Source organism: Mesocricetus auratus, unplaced genomic scaffold (assembly GCF_017639785.1).
Source record: "Mesocricetus auratus isolate SY011 unplaced genomic scaffold, BCM_Maur_2.0 Super-Scaffold_100676, whole genome shotgun sequence".
In the NCBI taxonomy this organism is placed as follows: Eukaryota; Metazoa; Chordata; class Mammalia; order Rodentia; family Cricetidae; genus Mesocricetus; species Mesocricetus auratus.
The window spans coordinates 98,662,815-98,677,899 of NW_024429266.1; the positions used below are offsets into that span (position 1 = coordinate 98,662,815).

The following is a 15,085-nucleotide window of genomic DNA, read 5'->3' on the forward strand; positions in this document are numbered from 1 at the left end:
CCGAGACCCGACCTCATATAGTCCTAGCTGACCTCCTGCCTCAGCCTCGTGAGCTAGCATCCGCGGCTAGCTCCCTGTCGGGCTGCTGTGTGTAAGCCGATTTCCAGGGGAACGAAAAGGCTGGGTGAGGACGGACGTCCAGCAGACGGGTCGGCCGGTACCGACGAGGGGGGACGGCCAACGGCCGGGAGGGCGGAGCCCGATGGCACCGCCGCCGCCTGGGCTCCCCTTCTCCCTGGGGCTGGAGCACCGGCCGCCGCGGGGAGTCGGCGCAGGGGTGTGCGAGCCGCAGCCTCGCCTCCCGCCCGGCCCGCGCGCCGCGCCCCCGGGGCTCCGGAGCTGGTGGTTCTGCCCTGACGTTAGCCAATCGGAAGCCGCCGCTCCCGCGGCCCGACTTCCGGGTCAAAGGAGGCACAGCCGGCGGGTCCCCGGTGTCCGCCGCCTTCGCTGTCCCCCCGCGCCCTGCACTTCCGGGCCCTCGTCCGGGGCATGGAGCGTCGCGCGTGAGGCGCCGCCGGCCCCGGGGACCCCCCCCGCTGCCCAACTCGTCCTCCGCGCCGCGCCCCGGTGAGCAGCGCCCGGCCCCGGCTCGCCGCCTCCCGCCCCGGCCGGCGCCGTCCGCCCGCCTCGGCGCCGCGCGCGCCCTGTCCTCGTCGTCCCCGCCGCCCCGGTCGCCGCGCTTCGCCCGTTCCGGGCCGCGCCCAGGAGCTGCTGCCGCACCGCTGCGGAGACGCCGCCGCCAGCTTCATCGCAGAGCGCGGCTCAGCCCGGCGTCCGCGCAGCCTCCGCCAGCCTCCGCCAGCCTCGTCTCCGCCAAACCCTTTCTCCCGGCCTCATACCCCCACCCCCACCCCCAGCCCGATCCCCTCAAGCCTCATCCTCCTCTCCCATCTTGATTTCCCAAGCCGGATCGCCGCAAGCCTGATCCCTTCCAAACCTGACCCCCCTTCCAGCTTGATCCCTCCAGCCTGATCCCCAAAACTTGGTCCCCGTAACTTGTTTCCTCAAGGCCTGATACTCCAGGTTGACCCTCCTCTCAATCCTGATACCCCAGAGCTTGATACCCCGAGCATGAACCTCTCCAAATGACCCTACCAGCCTGACTCCTCCAAGCCTGGTCACCCCTGCCCTCCAGCTTGATTCTCCCCAAGCCTGATCCCTCACTCAGACCTTATCCTCTGCCTCGGTTTCCGAATTGTCCCATGCCAAGCTTGATACCCTCCCAGAGTCAAATTATAGCCTATATTTCACCCCTTTCTTCCCCTGATTAGCTTGAACTCCCCCCCCAGTCCTCAGCTTCCGGCTTCAATCCCTGTATCATCAGCCCCACCCTCAGGGTCCAGGCCTTAGGCCCGCCCCATCCCCTCCCCATCCACTCTATAGTCCAGCCTTCCATCCCAGTGGCCCTCTTGCCGCCTTCCACCCAGGTTCCCTTGGGAGCCCCCTGGGCAGTCACCAACCTGCTTTCGAGGAGCTGGGACTGGTGCCCAGAAGGAGAGGACCACAGTCGCCAGTTCCCAGCTGGGTCCTGGGGAGACCGGGCACTGAGAGACACGTCTCTTCCAAGTGCAGCCCAGGGCATGCTGGCAGCCCCGAGGGGCTGGGAGACTCAGTTAGAGTCTAACCAGGTAGATAGGGTTAGACCGCACAGGCGGAGACTGCCGCCCGCATGGAAAGTGAGTGAGAAGCCAAGCACTTAACCAGCATCTCCATCTTCACCGGCCCCTCCATCCTCACTGGCCCCCCAATCCTCACCAACTCCATCCTCGCCAGCCCCTCATCCTCGCCAACCCCCATCTTCACCAGCCCCTCCATTCTCGCCAGCCCTTCCCATCTCCCCACCTTAACGCCACATTTGTTCTGTCAAGGTCCGCGCCCCTCGCCTGCAGCTGCCATGGAAGCTTCTCGGACCCTTTAGAAGGTCAGTTACACTGGGCTGCGGGCACCAGGCAGGCTATGGGACGGGCTGGGGGCGTTCTGGGTCTGCTTGCTCTGGAATGCAGAGGTTGACAGGATGTGGCTTTGTGTGTGGCTCTGGGGTCAGTCACCCAGGGCCATGGCTGCGGCTGCTGCAATGTTGTGTACATCTCAGGCTTCCCCACATTCTCCAGTGGCCCTCAGAGGGCTCCAGGGGGACAGAGGGAGAGTGATGAGTTGGCTGGGTTTGGGAGAGGCGTGGCTTCCCCTCCCCAGCACATCTGACACAGTACCCAAGCACTCAGGCAATAGTCACCCTGATAGTTTGTTTGTTTTTTTTTTAAGTGGCTCATTCATTTGACAGCTGTCATTATGAAGATGTTCTAGGTGTGCACTCCTGTTAGTCCTCACCATAGCCCCAGGTATAGGCATTGCAGTCCCAGTTTATAACTTTGGGAGGCTGAGGCCCAGTGAGGTTGGGGCTTCTCCAGGATCACACAGCACAGATGTGAGTAGGCTGGGTTTTGAACCCTTTTTCCTCTGACATGGGACCCTGCTTTGCAGCCCTGGACGGGGGACACTGGCTGAACCTCCATTCTGTGTTCAAGTGTCATTGAACATCTGGAGGGCTGTCAGAAGAGTGGTGGCAGTTGGGTGTCGGCTGGGACAGTAATTCAGAGGGGAAATGTCCGTCCCCCGAGGACGTTGGCATGGGCTGCTCTCTGTGAGGCATCCTGCGCCCTGCTACATACTGAATAGCACTCAGCCCGCCACCTACCCCCGGCTAAGTGCTCCTGGTCAGGGCAGCCACATGTGTCCCCAGACATCTCCTGGGGTCCCCAGTTGGTAGTCACCCATCTTGAGACCATGATGTCCTCCAAGTAAGTTTTCCTAGGTGGCTGTCGTGCGGGATGAGCAGGTGATAGGAGGGACGGATTGAAGCTTACATTCTGTTCCCACAGTTCCCTGGACTGGAAGCCAGGCCCTGTCTTAGGAAAGAGGGTGCTACAGAGCCCAACCGCTCTGTGCGCTTAGCTCCCCCTACTCAGACGTGGGGACAAACAGGAAACGGTGGGCTTGGGCTCGGTTTGTGCAGGTGGTGGCCTTGGGTGATGAGGTACCCCAGAGGCAGCAGGGTGCTCAGGGCTTCTGAACCCCAGAAACCCACCCCACGAAAGATGTAAGCTGCTGTTGCTTGGGACCCAGTGAGACACTTGGCATAGGGTAGCCCTTCTGGAGGCAGAGGTGAACTCCACTGCCAGGCAGCGGTCAGTGCCAAGCTCAAGCTGCATCTGGATCCGGAGGAAGGAGAAGGTGAGGGAGGCTGGGGTGGATAGGGGTGGGGCCCTGACGGCCAGTCAGTTCAGCAACTCCCTGTTGGTGCCTAAGGTGGCAGTAGGGATGGACCTCAGACTAGGTCACTCTGGGTTGTACATCCTGTCGCTCCAGGGTACTCGGTGACTCGGGGCTCCATTCTTCTGTACCCTTCCTTTCCTCCTCCTCCATCTGATTCTCTCTCTCTCTGCCTTCCTTCTCCTCTTCATCTCTTTCTCCCTCCTCCCTCCTCCCTCTCGCCTCTTGCTAACAGTATCTCCCACCCTAATTCATGCCAGTCACAGGAGTCCCCAGACCTGGACACAAGTCTGCTGGGACAGACCCATCAAGTGTGAGAACCTTGGCTCATGGAGTGGTTAACTGTGGAGTCCCCAAAATGCGCCTTCCTCCCTGGGTGACATGGTACAAGCCGTCTAGCTTTTCTGCTTTCATTTTCTAGTCCCCACCATGGGTGTGACCTCAGAAGTGACCCCAGGTCACAGTACACACCAAGTGTGTGCAGCAGGGACGCGGGTGAATCCTATGCCTCGTGTGGCCCGAGACTCCAGGGGTCTAGCCCAGCACCCACTTTCTGATTAGGTGGCAGGAGAGAGCAGGGAGGGAGGATCTAGACCAGGGCCTCCCAAGATACAAGATCTGGGCACGGTGACCCTTACTCCTGTGGTCCCTGCACCTATGGTCCCTGACTCTCAGTGCTGAATTTAAGTCCAGACTCAACATCTGCCCTGCAAGGCCTTGACTCCTACCGACCCGAGCACCAGCAAGGACCACGTGGGTGGGGCACAGGTCCTGTGTCTCTGGACTCACTTCTGTCACCTACCGTGGGGCATCTGCAAGTCACCCCTTCCACACTGCCACGTCTCCCCCCTCAGCTCCTCAGAACCGCCAGCCTTGGTTTCTTCTGCGCCTCTGCCTTCCCCCTCCCACAGGTCCCTTCTGAGGACCCTTCAGAAAGTCAGGCATGTAAGGGCTGCTGCTTCCTACCCCAGGGAAATAAGCAGCCTTGATCATAGCCCCAAGATTGAGATATTGTCAGCTGGTGGCTTTACTGGCTATGGAGGCGACGTGCTGATGGGCAGGAAGAGAGCGTGGGTGGCTGGGTTAGTTAAGTGGCTTGGCATCGACTTCACCCCCAGCTGTGTAAACTCTTGAGTGGGAGCTGCGGGGCAGGTTGATGCAGGTGGAGGCCTTGCCATCACGTCCTTACTCCCCAGCCCCTCTCTGGGTCCCCATTTTGCATCGGGATAGCACTGTCAGGCAATAGCCCCAGGTCTCAGCCCAGCTGGAGTGCACGCGAAAGGTCCAGAACACATCCAGAGCTCCCGATGTCTCACTTCTTGTCCCACCTCCTGGAGCGAATCTTTGCAACCCGGACCCTCTGCAGTGATCAAGGCGAGGCCCTCTCAGGCCCTCCTCTGTACAGGTGTGACTGGACTCTTAGCAGCCTGAAGGGGCCCCTTCTGGGAATCCACAGGTCACGATTTGTGTTTCCTGCCTGAACAAGGCTTGAACTGGGCTGGCCCACTCTGGAGGCACTTGAGCTGGTCCATGGCATTTCCCTGGCTCAGATTTCTGGCTTGCTGCCGCAGCCTCTGCCCGTCACTGCCCTTGCTCTCCAGCTACCCTGAGGATGAATTGCAGCTCTGGGAATCCCTGGTTTCCTCTGGGATGTTGGACTGAGGGCCTTGGGGACATCTGAGGCCACTGGTCCGCATCCTCAGGGCACCTCATGAGCAACCGCCACATCAGTGCCTCTGGGAGAGGAGAGCCACAGCTCCTTGTGTCTCCCTGCCAGGAGCACTGAGCTAGGTGAGGTGAGCTGCTGCCGGGGACCTGCTCCTCCCTGCCCAGGTAGCTGCCACACTTGCCTTTTAGAGACTTCCCCAGCTGGAGCTGGTCACAGTGTGGCAGAGGAGCCTGGGAGCAGAAGCCCCTGGCTCTGTCCCTAGCCTCAGTTTCACTACCTGTACAATGGGCTCCTGAAAGTCACAGTGAAAAGATGTTGACAGGCCTGACTCATAGTGTTGTCTTTGCCTCCTTCCTGCACTTCTCAAAGCAGCCTGGGGCCTCACTCCTGTCCCCTAGAGGAGCCCTTTCTCTGATCTGATTTTTCCTTTCATTTATTGCTGTCTGTGAGTGTGTGTTTACATGTCCTGAGGAAGTTCTGGAGGCTGTTTTGTGGAGTAATTTCTCTCTTTCCACTTTCAAGTGCTTCTGGGGTGGGGGTCAGGTCACAGATGCTCATTGAGCCGTCTTGCACACCTTCTCCTGGTTTTTGGTTTTGAGACCGTGTCATTCAGTGACCTGGGTGGAACCTGCCATCTTCCTGCCTTGGCCTCCTGGGTACCGGGGTCACAGATGTGAGCCTAGGCTGGCCTGGACTCAGAGGTTTTCCCTGCTCTGCCGGGGGTTAAAGGCGTGGCCAGCCCAGCTACTGTGGTCTGTTGATGAGGCTTTGGAAGACAGCTGTGAAGGTGGGACCCAGCTGTGCACGGCCCCTTCTCCTCCCCCTCCCCCACAGCCCTGACCCTTGGGTGTCAGTTCCCACTTCCTGCCGGTGTCGAGGCCAGGGAGGCCCTGTGGCCCGGGCTCCTGGAGCCTGCAGAGAGACCTCAGCCCCTGCAGCTCCCCCAGCCTCTCTGGCACACCCAGAACTGGGTCACTGTGGCTGGGTGGGTGTTTAGATTTCTTTAAAGCAAATATTTGCCTGGTTGGTCCAGGTCTGCTCAGACAGAGCTGGAGCCCAGTGGCAGTGAGGGGGAGGGAGCTGCTGGCAGGTGGCCAGCTCCAGCATGGACAAGAGGTGGCCTGGAGGATTCTCACCTGGTTGATGTCTGTGTGAAGGCCCCTGCGGGTGTCCCCTGTGCACAGTGACAGGATTGGCTTTTCATCTGGAAGCTTCAAGTATTTGTTCATTGCCAGTGATGCCCACAGGGTTCTGGATACCACAGTTGAGGAGAGATGAGTGGGACGGGTATCCATCGAGTAGCCATAGTGGAAAGTGTTTGGGGACAACAGCCCAGGGGACAGGGAAAGACTATTGCGGCCATCTCAGGATGGTGGGCACAAGAAGGTTCCTAAGGACCTATTCATACTTAGTACTTAGCTGAGACTGATTTAGAAGTTAGTCAACCTGCTGGGTGGTGGTGGCGCATGTCTTCCATCCCAGCACCCAGGACGCAGAGGCAGGTGAATCTTGAAGTTAGAGGCCAGCCTGGGCTACAGAGAGAGTTTCAGGACAGCCGTGACTGTTACACAGAGAAATCCAGACTCAAAAAACAAAACAAAAGAAGAAACTAGTCAGCCTAAGATGAAAAAGTCCAGCAGAGACAGGATGACATGTATCCTGGGACAGACGCAATGGAGTCTCCCTGTTTGAGGATCTGAGTAAGGACTAGTTTCTCTAAGAGTCTGGAAGGCGTAGGAGAGGGTCCTTGAACACCAGAAAAAAACTGGATTTTTGTTGTGTGCTTCTTACAGCCTGGAGTTCCTGTTAGCCTAGCATCTACCGCTGAGCCAGGCTCCCAGCCCCTCACTGGGGGATTCTAGGTAGGGGTTTCACTCCTAAGCCACCAAGGCTTGGAAGACCAGGGAGCATTTCAGTTGAAGGAGTCGTATGGGTCCAGCTGGAGTCCCACTTTAACTCAGCAGAGCGTTGGTTCTCCTGAGAATAGGGTGAACAAGTTGCAATAACCTGGGAGACACTTGGGTGACAGTGTGGCAACCCAGGGTGACTGATTTGGAAGCACCCACGGCGAGGGCAGCTTGTCAGGAAGACAGCCTCTCTCACGCACTGTCTTCCTCCACAGCTTCTCACTGCCGTCGCAGGAACCCCAGAGGATGTCCAGCGGGGTCTCCCCAGCCGAGCAGGTGGCGGCCGGCGACATGGATGACGCAGCAGCACGCTTCTGTGTGCAGAAGCACTCCTGGGACGGGCTGCGTAACATCATCCACGGCAGCCGCAAGTCGTCGGGCCTCATTATCAGCAAGGCCCCCCACGACTTCCAGTTCGTGCAGAAGCAGGACGAGTCTGGCCCCCACTCCCACCGGCTCTACTACCTGGGTAAGCTGCCCCGCCCCCACTGCCCTTTGCTGGCAGGCCTGGGGTGCAACCAGCCTGGGGCAGGCAAAGTTAATCCACCGCCAGGGTCAGCCATGCAGGTGACAGTTCATGGCTGGCCAGGTGGCTCTGAGTCTCAAAACTACTTCCAGCTGGGCCACTTCCCAGGCCTCTGGTGCTGGCTGGGCAGGGCCTTCTGGGTAAACAGGATGGGACTCAGATCCCTGTGGGAAGGTCACATGCTGTTCCAGTAGGAACTCACTGTGTGGCGATGTGTTATGATGGGCTCACCACCCTGCCGCAGGGCCTCGAGGTGCCTGCTCCTGGTCCAGCTGTTGACAGCTGTGTCCCCGCTGGGCCACCAGCACCAGGGTTTCCATAGCTTCCGCAAACAGGCCTGCATCCAGCCCCGGCTCATAGGAAGTGCCTGCGTCTGCCTGCGTATAGACAGGAAGTATCCACAGGGCCCAGACACTGCCTTCCTAGGCCTAAAGGGCCCATAGAGCTAGAAGAAAGAGCCTTCAGGAAACCAGCTGGGGTTGTTTGCTTGTAAACAGCATGCCTCCTGGCTGTTGACTAGAGGTATGGTCCCCTTGCACTGGGGACGCCAACTGGGTCACTTGTGGGTGTCCTAGGCTTTGTGGTGGGGCTCCCCAGTGTCACAGCCTTGGACGTTGCCTCTTGTCATCCTCCAAGCCAGTGTTGTTGCTGCTGGTCATGGTAGCCCTGGTCCCCGAGGCCATGTCTGTGCATGTCCGGGTCTCAGCATTTGAATGCATGAGTGATTGAACATTGTCACCTGCCTGCTGCTGACCATACATGGATGACAGGAGCCAGGATGAACACTGGTGGCCAGCCTCTTCCCATGTCCCACACTTCCCCTTCAGAGTTGTCCCAGGAGGAAGTCACGTGGAGCTTTGTAAACCACCAAACTGTAAATGCAGTGATTGAGGACAGCCTGCTGATGTTGCTATTCTGCTGAGTGACTGTGTGGCAGCTATGAGCCACAGCGGCCACGGCCACGCCCCAGAGACACTGCTGAGTGTCTTCACCACCGCTGGGTCCCCACCTTTCGGTGGTGGCTCCGCCCACTGTTGCATAGTCCCAGCCTGCACCTGCGGAAGGGAAGATGGCAGCCAGACTGCGTTCCTTTCGGATCTCTGGGCAGGGCCTTCTTGTCTCTTGCAGCTTGTGAAGCGTGCACTGTCCATCGGCTTGTGGCCGAATCTTTGTGTCTGTCTCCATGATCACGTGACTTACTTCTCTGTCTGAGATCTCCCTTCACCTTGGTTCTCTGAGGATGCCGGTAGCTGGAGAACATTAGTACAGCCGTAGCCACAGAACCCTGTCTCAATGAAGACAGTGACTTTAGAACTCAGGCCCTGGACACAGCTGTCTCTTTCTCTGGGGAGACATCTCAGCTTCCCAGGACCATGGGAAAGGACAGAACCCTCTGAGGTCTCAGCCACAAAGTGCACCTGGTACCAGGGACCTGGGGATGGCTCAGAGAGTCAGGACATAAAGCCTTCAGCTTCAGGATGAGGCACTTGCAACCCAGAACCTCGTGAGACCGTGACTTTGGCTCCAGTCCACCTCTTTCAGGGGCCATGCTGGCACCTCAGGTGGCCTGTCTTCCTACCAGCAGTGGGAACTGACCCCCCGCTTCTAGGTTCCTGGGAGAAGAAATTGTCTCAGCCTGGGTCTGTGAACCTTCCACCCTGGCTCCTCTAACCTTGGAGAAGGGTTGCAAATTCTCAACCCCCTTCCTCCAGGTCCCTGGAAGGAGTCTGTGCCTTGTTGGCTTGGCCTTGTAGACTGGGGTGGGCAGGGCCTTGAGCATGTAGAGTTTCTGGAGAGGGAATCTCATTGGCTTAGCCAGACTACTCAGTCATCTCTACTTGTCTGGCATGGGTGGGCAGGGCCTCTTGAGGTCTCGAGGTTTCTGGGAGAAAGAATGGGATTGGCCCAGGTGGTGGTTGTTCACATATGGCCTGTATGTGTGTGTCTGGGCTGGGGCGCACTGTCCTTGGGGTTCAGCCAAGAGTGCTGGGGGTCTTCCTGGGACTGGAGGGCCACAAATGAGTGTGTAGAGAAGACAGACTCCCAAACACATGCAGAGGAGACCAGAACTCTGTGGGTGTGGCTGCTTCTCCCCAGTCAACCTGTGGCCTCACTAACTGCTGCTACCTGATAGCACAGGCCTCAGGTCACCTCCTGGCTCCTCCAAGTTCTTATGCCGTGTCTTTGTGCAGGTGTCACCCAGGATTAAGTGGGGACATGGCAGAGTCCCTGGTTGATGCTCCCCTGTTGCCCTAAGAATGTGGCCAAGGATCTCTGTGTCCTCATGGGCCCATGTGGGACATGGAGAGTCAATCATGGGTCCTCAGTGAGGGATGGGCTGAGCCCTGGGGGGACCTACTGGCCCTGGTCGGTAGTCCATTCCATTGCCAGAAGCACCTCTGTCATGGCAGGGAGGCCTCAGGGCCTAGAGACCTGGACTCTTGGCTTCTGTCTTGGGTTCAAGATGTACTGAGCACTCTAGTCTAACTTGGTCCCCACCAGGCTGGCCAAGTCCACACTCCTTGGTGGCTAGAGTCAGTGTGGGTGTGGGTCCAGGGTACCTACCATGCTTGGGGCTGGGTAGGGTGACCAGGGCATGTCTGTGTGTGTGTGTGTGCTCGTGTGCGTGAGTGTGTGTGTGTCTGTCTGTGTGTGTGTCTGTCTGTCTGTATGTGTGTCTGTATGTGTGTGTCTGTCTGTGTGTGTGTCTCTGTGTGTGTGTGTGCTCGTGTGCGTGAGTGTGTGTTTCTGTGTGTGTGTGTGTGTGTATCTGTCTGTGTGTGTGTGTGTCTCTGTGTGTGTGTCTGTATGTGTGTGTGTCTGTCTGTATGTGTGTCTGTGTGTGTGTCTGTCTGTCTGTGTGTGTCTGTCTGTGTGTGTCTGTCTGTGTGTGTGTGTGTGTGTCTGTCTGTGTGTGTCTCTCTGTGTGTGTGTGTGTGTGTGTGTGTCTGTATGTGTGTGTGTCTCTCTGTCTGTGTGTGTCTGTATGTGTGTGTGTGTCTGTCTGTGTGTGTGTCTGTCTGTCTGTGTGTGTGTCTGTCTGTCTGTGTGTGTGTGGGCAGAGCCGTTAAGTTAGGTGAGGCAGCCAAGGCAGAGTGAGGGCATCACCAGTCAGCTCCACCTTCACCATCGATGCTAGGCATTGTGGGCTGTGGTGCCAGCACTGGAGGCCCATCCAGGAACGCACTGGCCCGGGCTCTTGGTGTAATTGCTTGTTAATCAGCTGTGGAGGGTGGTGGCTTTGATGTCCTTGGCACAGACTTGCCTTGGACTTCCTTTTCGGGAGCTCCGAGGACAGCAGGCTACTGCTGGGGAACAGCCACCCCACAGGCTCAGCGTGGGCCTTTCAGTAGGACTGAGGGACAGTCACACCTCGTAATGTCTCACTCCCTACATTTCTTGATGATTTGTGTGTGTGAGAGCCGTATGCTGTGGCGCATGTGGCGAGGTCAGAGGACAGCTTGTGGCACTTTGCCTCTCTGCTTACCTCGTGTGGGGTCAAACGTAGGTCATCAGTCTTGGTGGCAAGTACCCACTAGGCTCTCACTGGCCCTGTGTCATATTCTTAAAGGTGCCACCCAATAGTGCACGCCTTTAATCCCAGCACTCAGGAGAGGCAAATGGATCTCTGAGTTCAAGGCCAGTCTGAGCAACATAGCAGGTTCCAGAACAGCCCAGGCTTCAGTGACCCTGTCTCAGAAAACCAAACAGTCCTGGCAAGCTGTAGCAGTGGAGTAAGGCAGAGGTCATGCGTCCTGCAAGTCACCGATGAGACACCAAATTCTGGGGCTACCAAGCTCCCCGAATGCGCCTGGATTGTTCTGGACTCAGAGGAGCGCCAGGACTGGTCCCCAGCCTTCTTGACCACAGAGGGGAAGTTGAGGCATGCTGGAGCTGGCCAACCCCTGCTGACCACTTAACTGATACTGACCGTGCTGCTACATCCCATGGGATTGCCCTGCACCATGACCTCAGATTCCCCATCTGTGGGAACACACTTGTCCCTTGTCATCCCAGCTCTTGGGAAGTGGAGGCTGGAAGAACAGAAGAATTCAGGGTTATCCTTGGCCACGTAGCAAGTCAGAGACCACAGGACACGCTCACTCAAAGGGGCTGCACGTGTGCAGCTACTGCTGGACTGTGGAGTTAGAGGGTCTGGCTTGTGCCCAGCCCCAGAAATGCTGAGGGGTCTGCTACAAAGAGCTACTGTGAGAGACCGACCCAGCCATGGAGACTGCTGCCACCTGGGAAAATCGAGGGCACTCTCAACACGGGCGGTCTCCTGTCCCAGTTTGCCGCACACTTCCCGTCAGTGACCATTTGTGTCTTTTAGTCAGAGTCCAAATCCAGATGTGCACAGAGGTGATGCCCATAGGGCAGGGCCTGAGGAGGGTGGGGTTGGAGCTGTCCTCCATCCAGGCTGGAGTGGGTGGCGCCGTGGCTGTCGTAGAAGGAAGCACTCCCTGGAAGCCACCTGCTGTGAACATTGTGGGACACCCCACCCTCACCACCGCCCCCCGCACGAGTACATTCCTCCATCCTCTCCCTAGCCTTACTTTCATCTGGAAGTGGTTTAGTCCTTAGGCTTTGCCAGCATCTCTTATACGGAGGAACCTTCTAGAGTAGTGGTTCTCAACTTGTGGGTTGCAACCCACACAGGGGTCACATCAGACATCCTGCATACCAGATATTTACATTATGATTCGTAACAGCAGCAAAATTAGAGTTATGAGGTAGCAATGAGATAATGTTATGGTTGAGGTCACCACAGCATGAGGAGCTGTGTTAAAGGGTTGAAGCGTCAGGAAGGTTGGGAACCTCTGCTCTAGAGCCACACCTGACGGCAGGAGAGCTGAACTCTCCCATCGCCCTCTCTGACCTCCAGCGGATGCTACAGCCACTGGGGACTGAATCTCAGGGAGGGAGAGCCTGAAGAAACCAGGCCTTGGGGGCCGGGGTGACTGCTCAGTGGGTAAAGTGCTGGTTGCATAAGTGTGAGGACCCAAGTTCAAATCCCCAGCATCCGTGTCCAAGCCAATAATGCTGACTGCTTCACCCTGGTGCCGGTGCTTCGTAGGGGAAGACAGGAGGAGATCTGGGGCCCACTGGCCAGCTAGCCGAGTCAGTGGGAGACCATGTCTCAAAAAGACAGAGGCCAGGCTTGGCAGGTGCATTCCTATATGTCCAAGTCAGAGGGAGGGGGAGACACCTGCTGTCCACTCTGGCTTCCCCGTGCACATAGAGGTAGACGTGGGGCAGAAACGGGACCTCAGCCTGATACCCTCTCAGGCGGGGTCTCCACTCTTGACGCTTCTCTGACTCCTCCTCAGGAATGCCGTATGGCAGCCGCGAGAACTCCCTCCTCTACTCTGAGATCCCCAAGAAGGTTCGGAAGGAGGCCCTGCTGCTGCTCTCCTGGAAGCAGATGCTGGACCATTTCCAGGTGAGCCACACATGCCACACCCAGCTTCCGGGAACGGGGTTCTGCCTGGGACACTTATCAGACCATTTCGCCCTCCTATCTGCACCTTCCAATGAGGACTGACTCATGGGCCTGGCTAATGATTAATATCACCGCCCAGAGGTGCCCAGTGAGGGGGACACCCCGGCATGGCTGCACTTAGTGTCTTTTGTGGCCTCAGCATCAACTCAGAGGGAACGGTAACATTGTCACAGTGGCATGTCTGAGCCCTCACTTCCCCCGCACTTCCAGCTTGGGGACCCCTTAGTTCCTGGGTAGCGTGCTCAGCACAGCGCTGGGAGCGGAGCCCAGGTTTCCACACTTGCATCGTCCGTACCCTAGCTCTGAGCTGCTCCGCAACCCAGTTCTGAGGCTCAGGGCATGGATCACTCAACTGAACACAGGAAGCCCTGGGTCCCATCCTGTCACTGTGAAAACTAGGCGTGGTAGTGCACGTCTGTCAGGCTTGTATTCTGCCAAGTAGCGAATTCCAGGCTAGCCCGGGCCGCATCGGTCCAGATAGCTTTGGTTAGAGAAACCTTGGGCGTGTTCTGTAGGTAGAGCTGTGGATTTAGATGGAATGTTCTCATCAGGAAGGGGTGTGAATGAAGTGGGGGTTCCCAGAGGGACACCTAGAGTTAAGAGCATCAGCAGGGGCCGGGGCCGGATGTCACCACAGGTGGTAAGGATGGGGCTATGGGATGTCATGATGGGGAAACTGAGTGAGACCCTATCCCCTGTGTCCCCAGGCCACACCCCACCATGGTGTCTACTCTCGAGAGGAGGAGCTGCTTCGGGAGCGCAAGCGCCTGGGTGTCTTTGGCATCACCTCTTACGACTTCCACAGCGAGAGTGGCCTCTTCCTCTTCCAGGCCAGCAACAGCCTGTTCCACTGCAGGGACGGGGGCAAGAACGGCTTCATGGTGAGGCACAGCCTGCATCCTGGGGCGGGGACATGGTGCCAGCGCCCTGACCCGACCTCCCTGTCCCCAGGTGTCCCCTATGAAGCCACTGGAGATCAAGACCCAGTGCTCCGGGCCACGCATGGACCCCAAGATCTGCCCCGCAGACCCCGCCTTCTTCTCCTTCATCAACAACAGTGACCTATGGGTGGCCAACATTGAGACCGGCGAGGAACGGCGGCTCACCTTCTGTCACCAGGGTGAGGCTTGGGCATGAATGGGGGCAGGGGGTCGACCTGGCCACATCAGGATGTTCTGGAAATGGCTGTTGTAGCTGCCAGCCTAGCTTCTGGAGTCTTCCCCTGCCATTCAGTGATGCACAGTGTGCTGGACACACAGCCCTTACAAGTCAGTTGCGGTGTCCAACCTGTGTGGCATTTGGGTCTGAGTTCTTAACTCACAGTGGTTGTGAGGAGTGTGCCTCCCCCAGACTGTGTCACTCAGAGTGTGTCACTCAGAGTGTGTCCCCCAGACTGTGTCACTCAGAGTGTGTCCCCAGACTGTGTCACTCAGAGTGTGTTCTCCCCCAGGCTCAGCCAATGTCCTAGATGATCCCAAGTCTGCAGGTGTGGCCACCTTCGTCATCCAGGAGGAGTTTGACCGCTTCACTGGCTGCTGGTGGTGCCCCAAGGCCTCTTGGGAAGGTAGGCAGCCCGCTTCTCATGCCCACCCGAGCTCTGGGCCTCACGCCTCCTCTGAACCAGCCCACGTGGTTCCAGGACCAACATTTAGGGACCCATTACATACTCATGGCAGGGAGGGTCTGCACAGGACAGGGAGATGTCAAAGGCCTTGCTCACCTGACCTGCTATTTTATTCCTGTCAACCACATTTCTGGAGACAGGAGAACACTGGGCGACCCATAGATATCAGAGCCACACCCCTAGTCCTTCACTGGGAAATTCTATCCCTGACCACACTCTGAACCCCTCACTGGGGAATTCCAGGCAGGTACTCTACTCCTGACGATGCCCCCAGCCCCTCACTGGGGAATTCTAGGCAGGGCTCCACCCTGACCACACCCCTAGCCCCTCACTGTGGTGGTTTACACTTTCAGGGCATGTGAGTGTGAGTTTAGGTTACATGACAATATCGCTCTGACTGAGTGGCGTAGACAACAGAGATGTATAGCTGCACACTGGCCTCTGTGGTTCTGGGTGCTGTGTGACAAAGCTGGCTTTTCCTGAGGCTCTGACGCACTCCCCATGTCCTCCATTGTCCTGAATTTATGAGTTCTCCTGTCATACTGGCCCTGGGTCCCCCTGTCCTCCCTCATGGGCACAACACAAA

General features: G+C 57.7%; 1 protein-coding gene across 4 annotated transcripts in view; it reads left to right on the forward strand.

The window, feature by feature from the left end:
- Positions 1 to 421: 421 nt before the first annotated feature.
- Dpp9 (dipeptidyl peptidase 9) overlaps positions 422 to 15,085 on the forward strand; it is a 29,140-nt gene continuing 14,476 nt past the window's right edge. The window contains exons 1-7 of one of the 4 annotated variants that reach the window (XM_040739230.1): positions 422 to 567; positions 1,869 to 1,921; positions 7,062 to 7,315; positions 12,703 to 12,815; positions 13,583 to 13,756; positions 13,827 to 13,995; positions 14,326 to 14,439. In XM_040739230.1, coding sequence (XP_040595164.1) covers positions 7,093 to 7,315; positions 12,703 to 12,815; positions 13,583 to 13,756; positions 13,827 to 13,995; positions 14,326 to 14,439 — 793 coding nt within the window. In that variant the 5' untranslated portion in view covers positions 422 to 567; positions 1,869 to 1,921; positions 7,062 to 7,092. Of the gene's footprint in view, positions 568 to 699; positions 1,677 to 1,868; positions 1,922 to 7,061; positions 7,316 to 12,702; positions 12,816 to 13,582; positions 13,757 to 13,826; positions 13,996 to 14,325; positions 14,440 to 15,085 lie in introns of those variants that run through there. The other 3 variants (XR_002385155.2, XM_013121459.3, XM_005081374.4) reach the window with 3 other exon arrangements.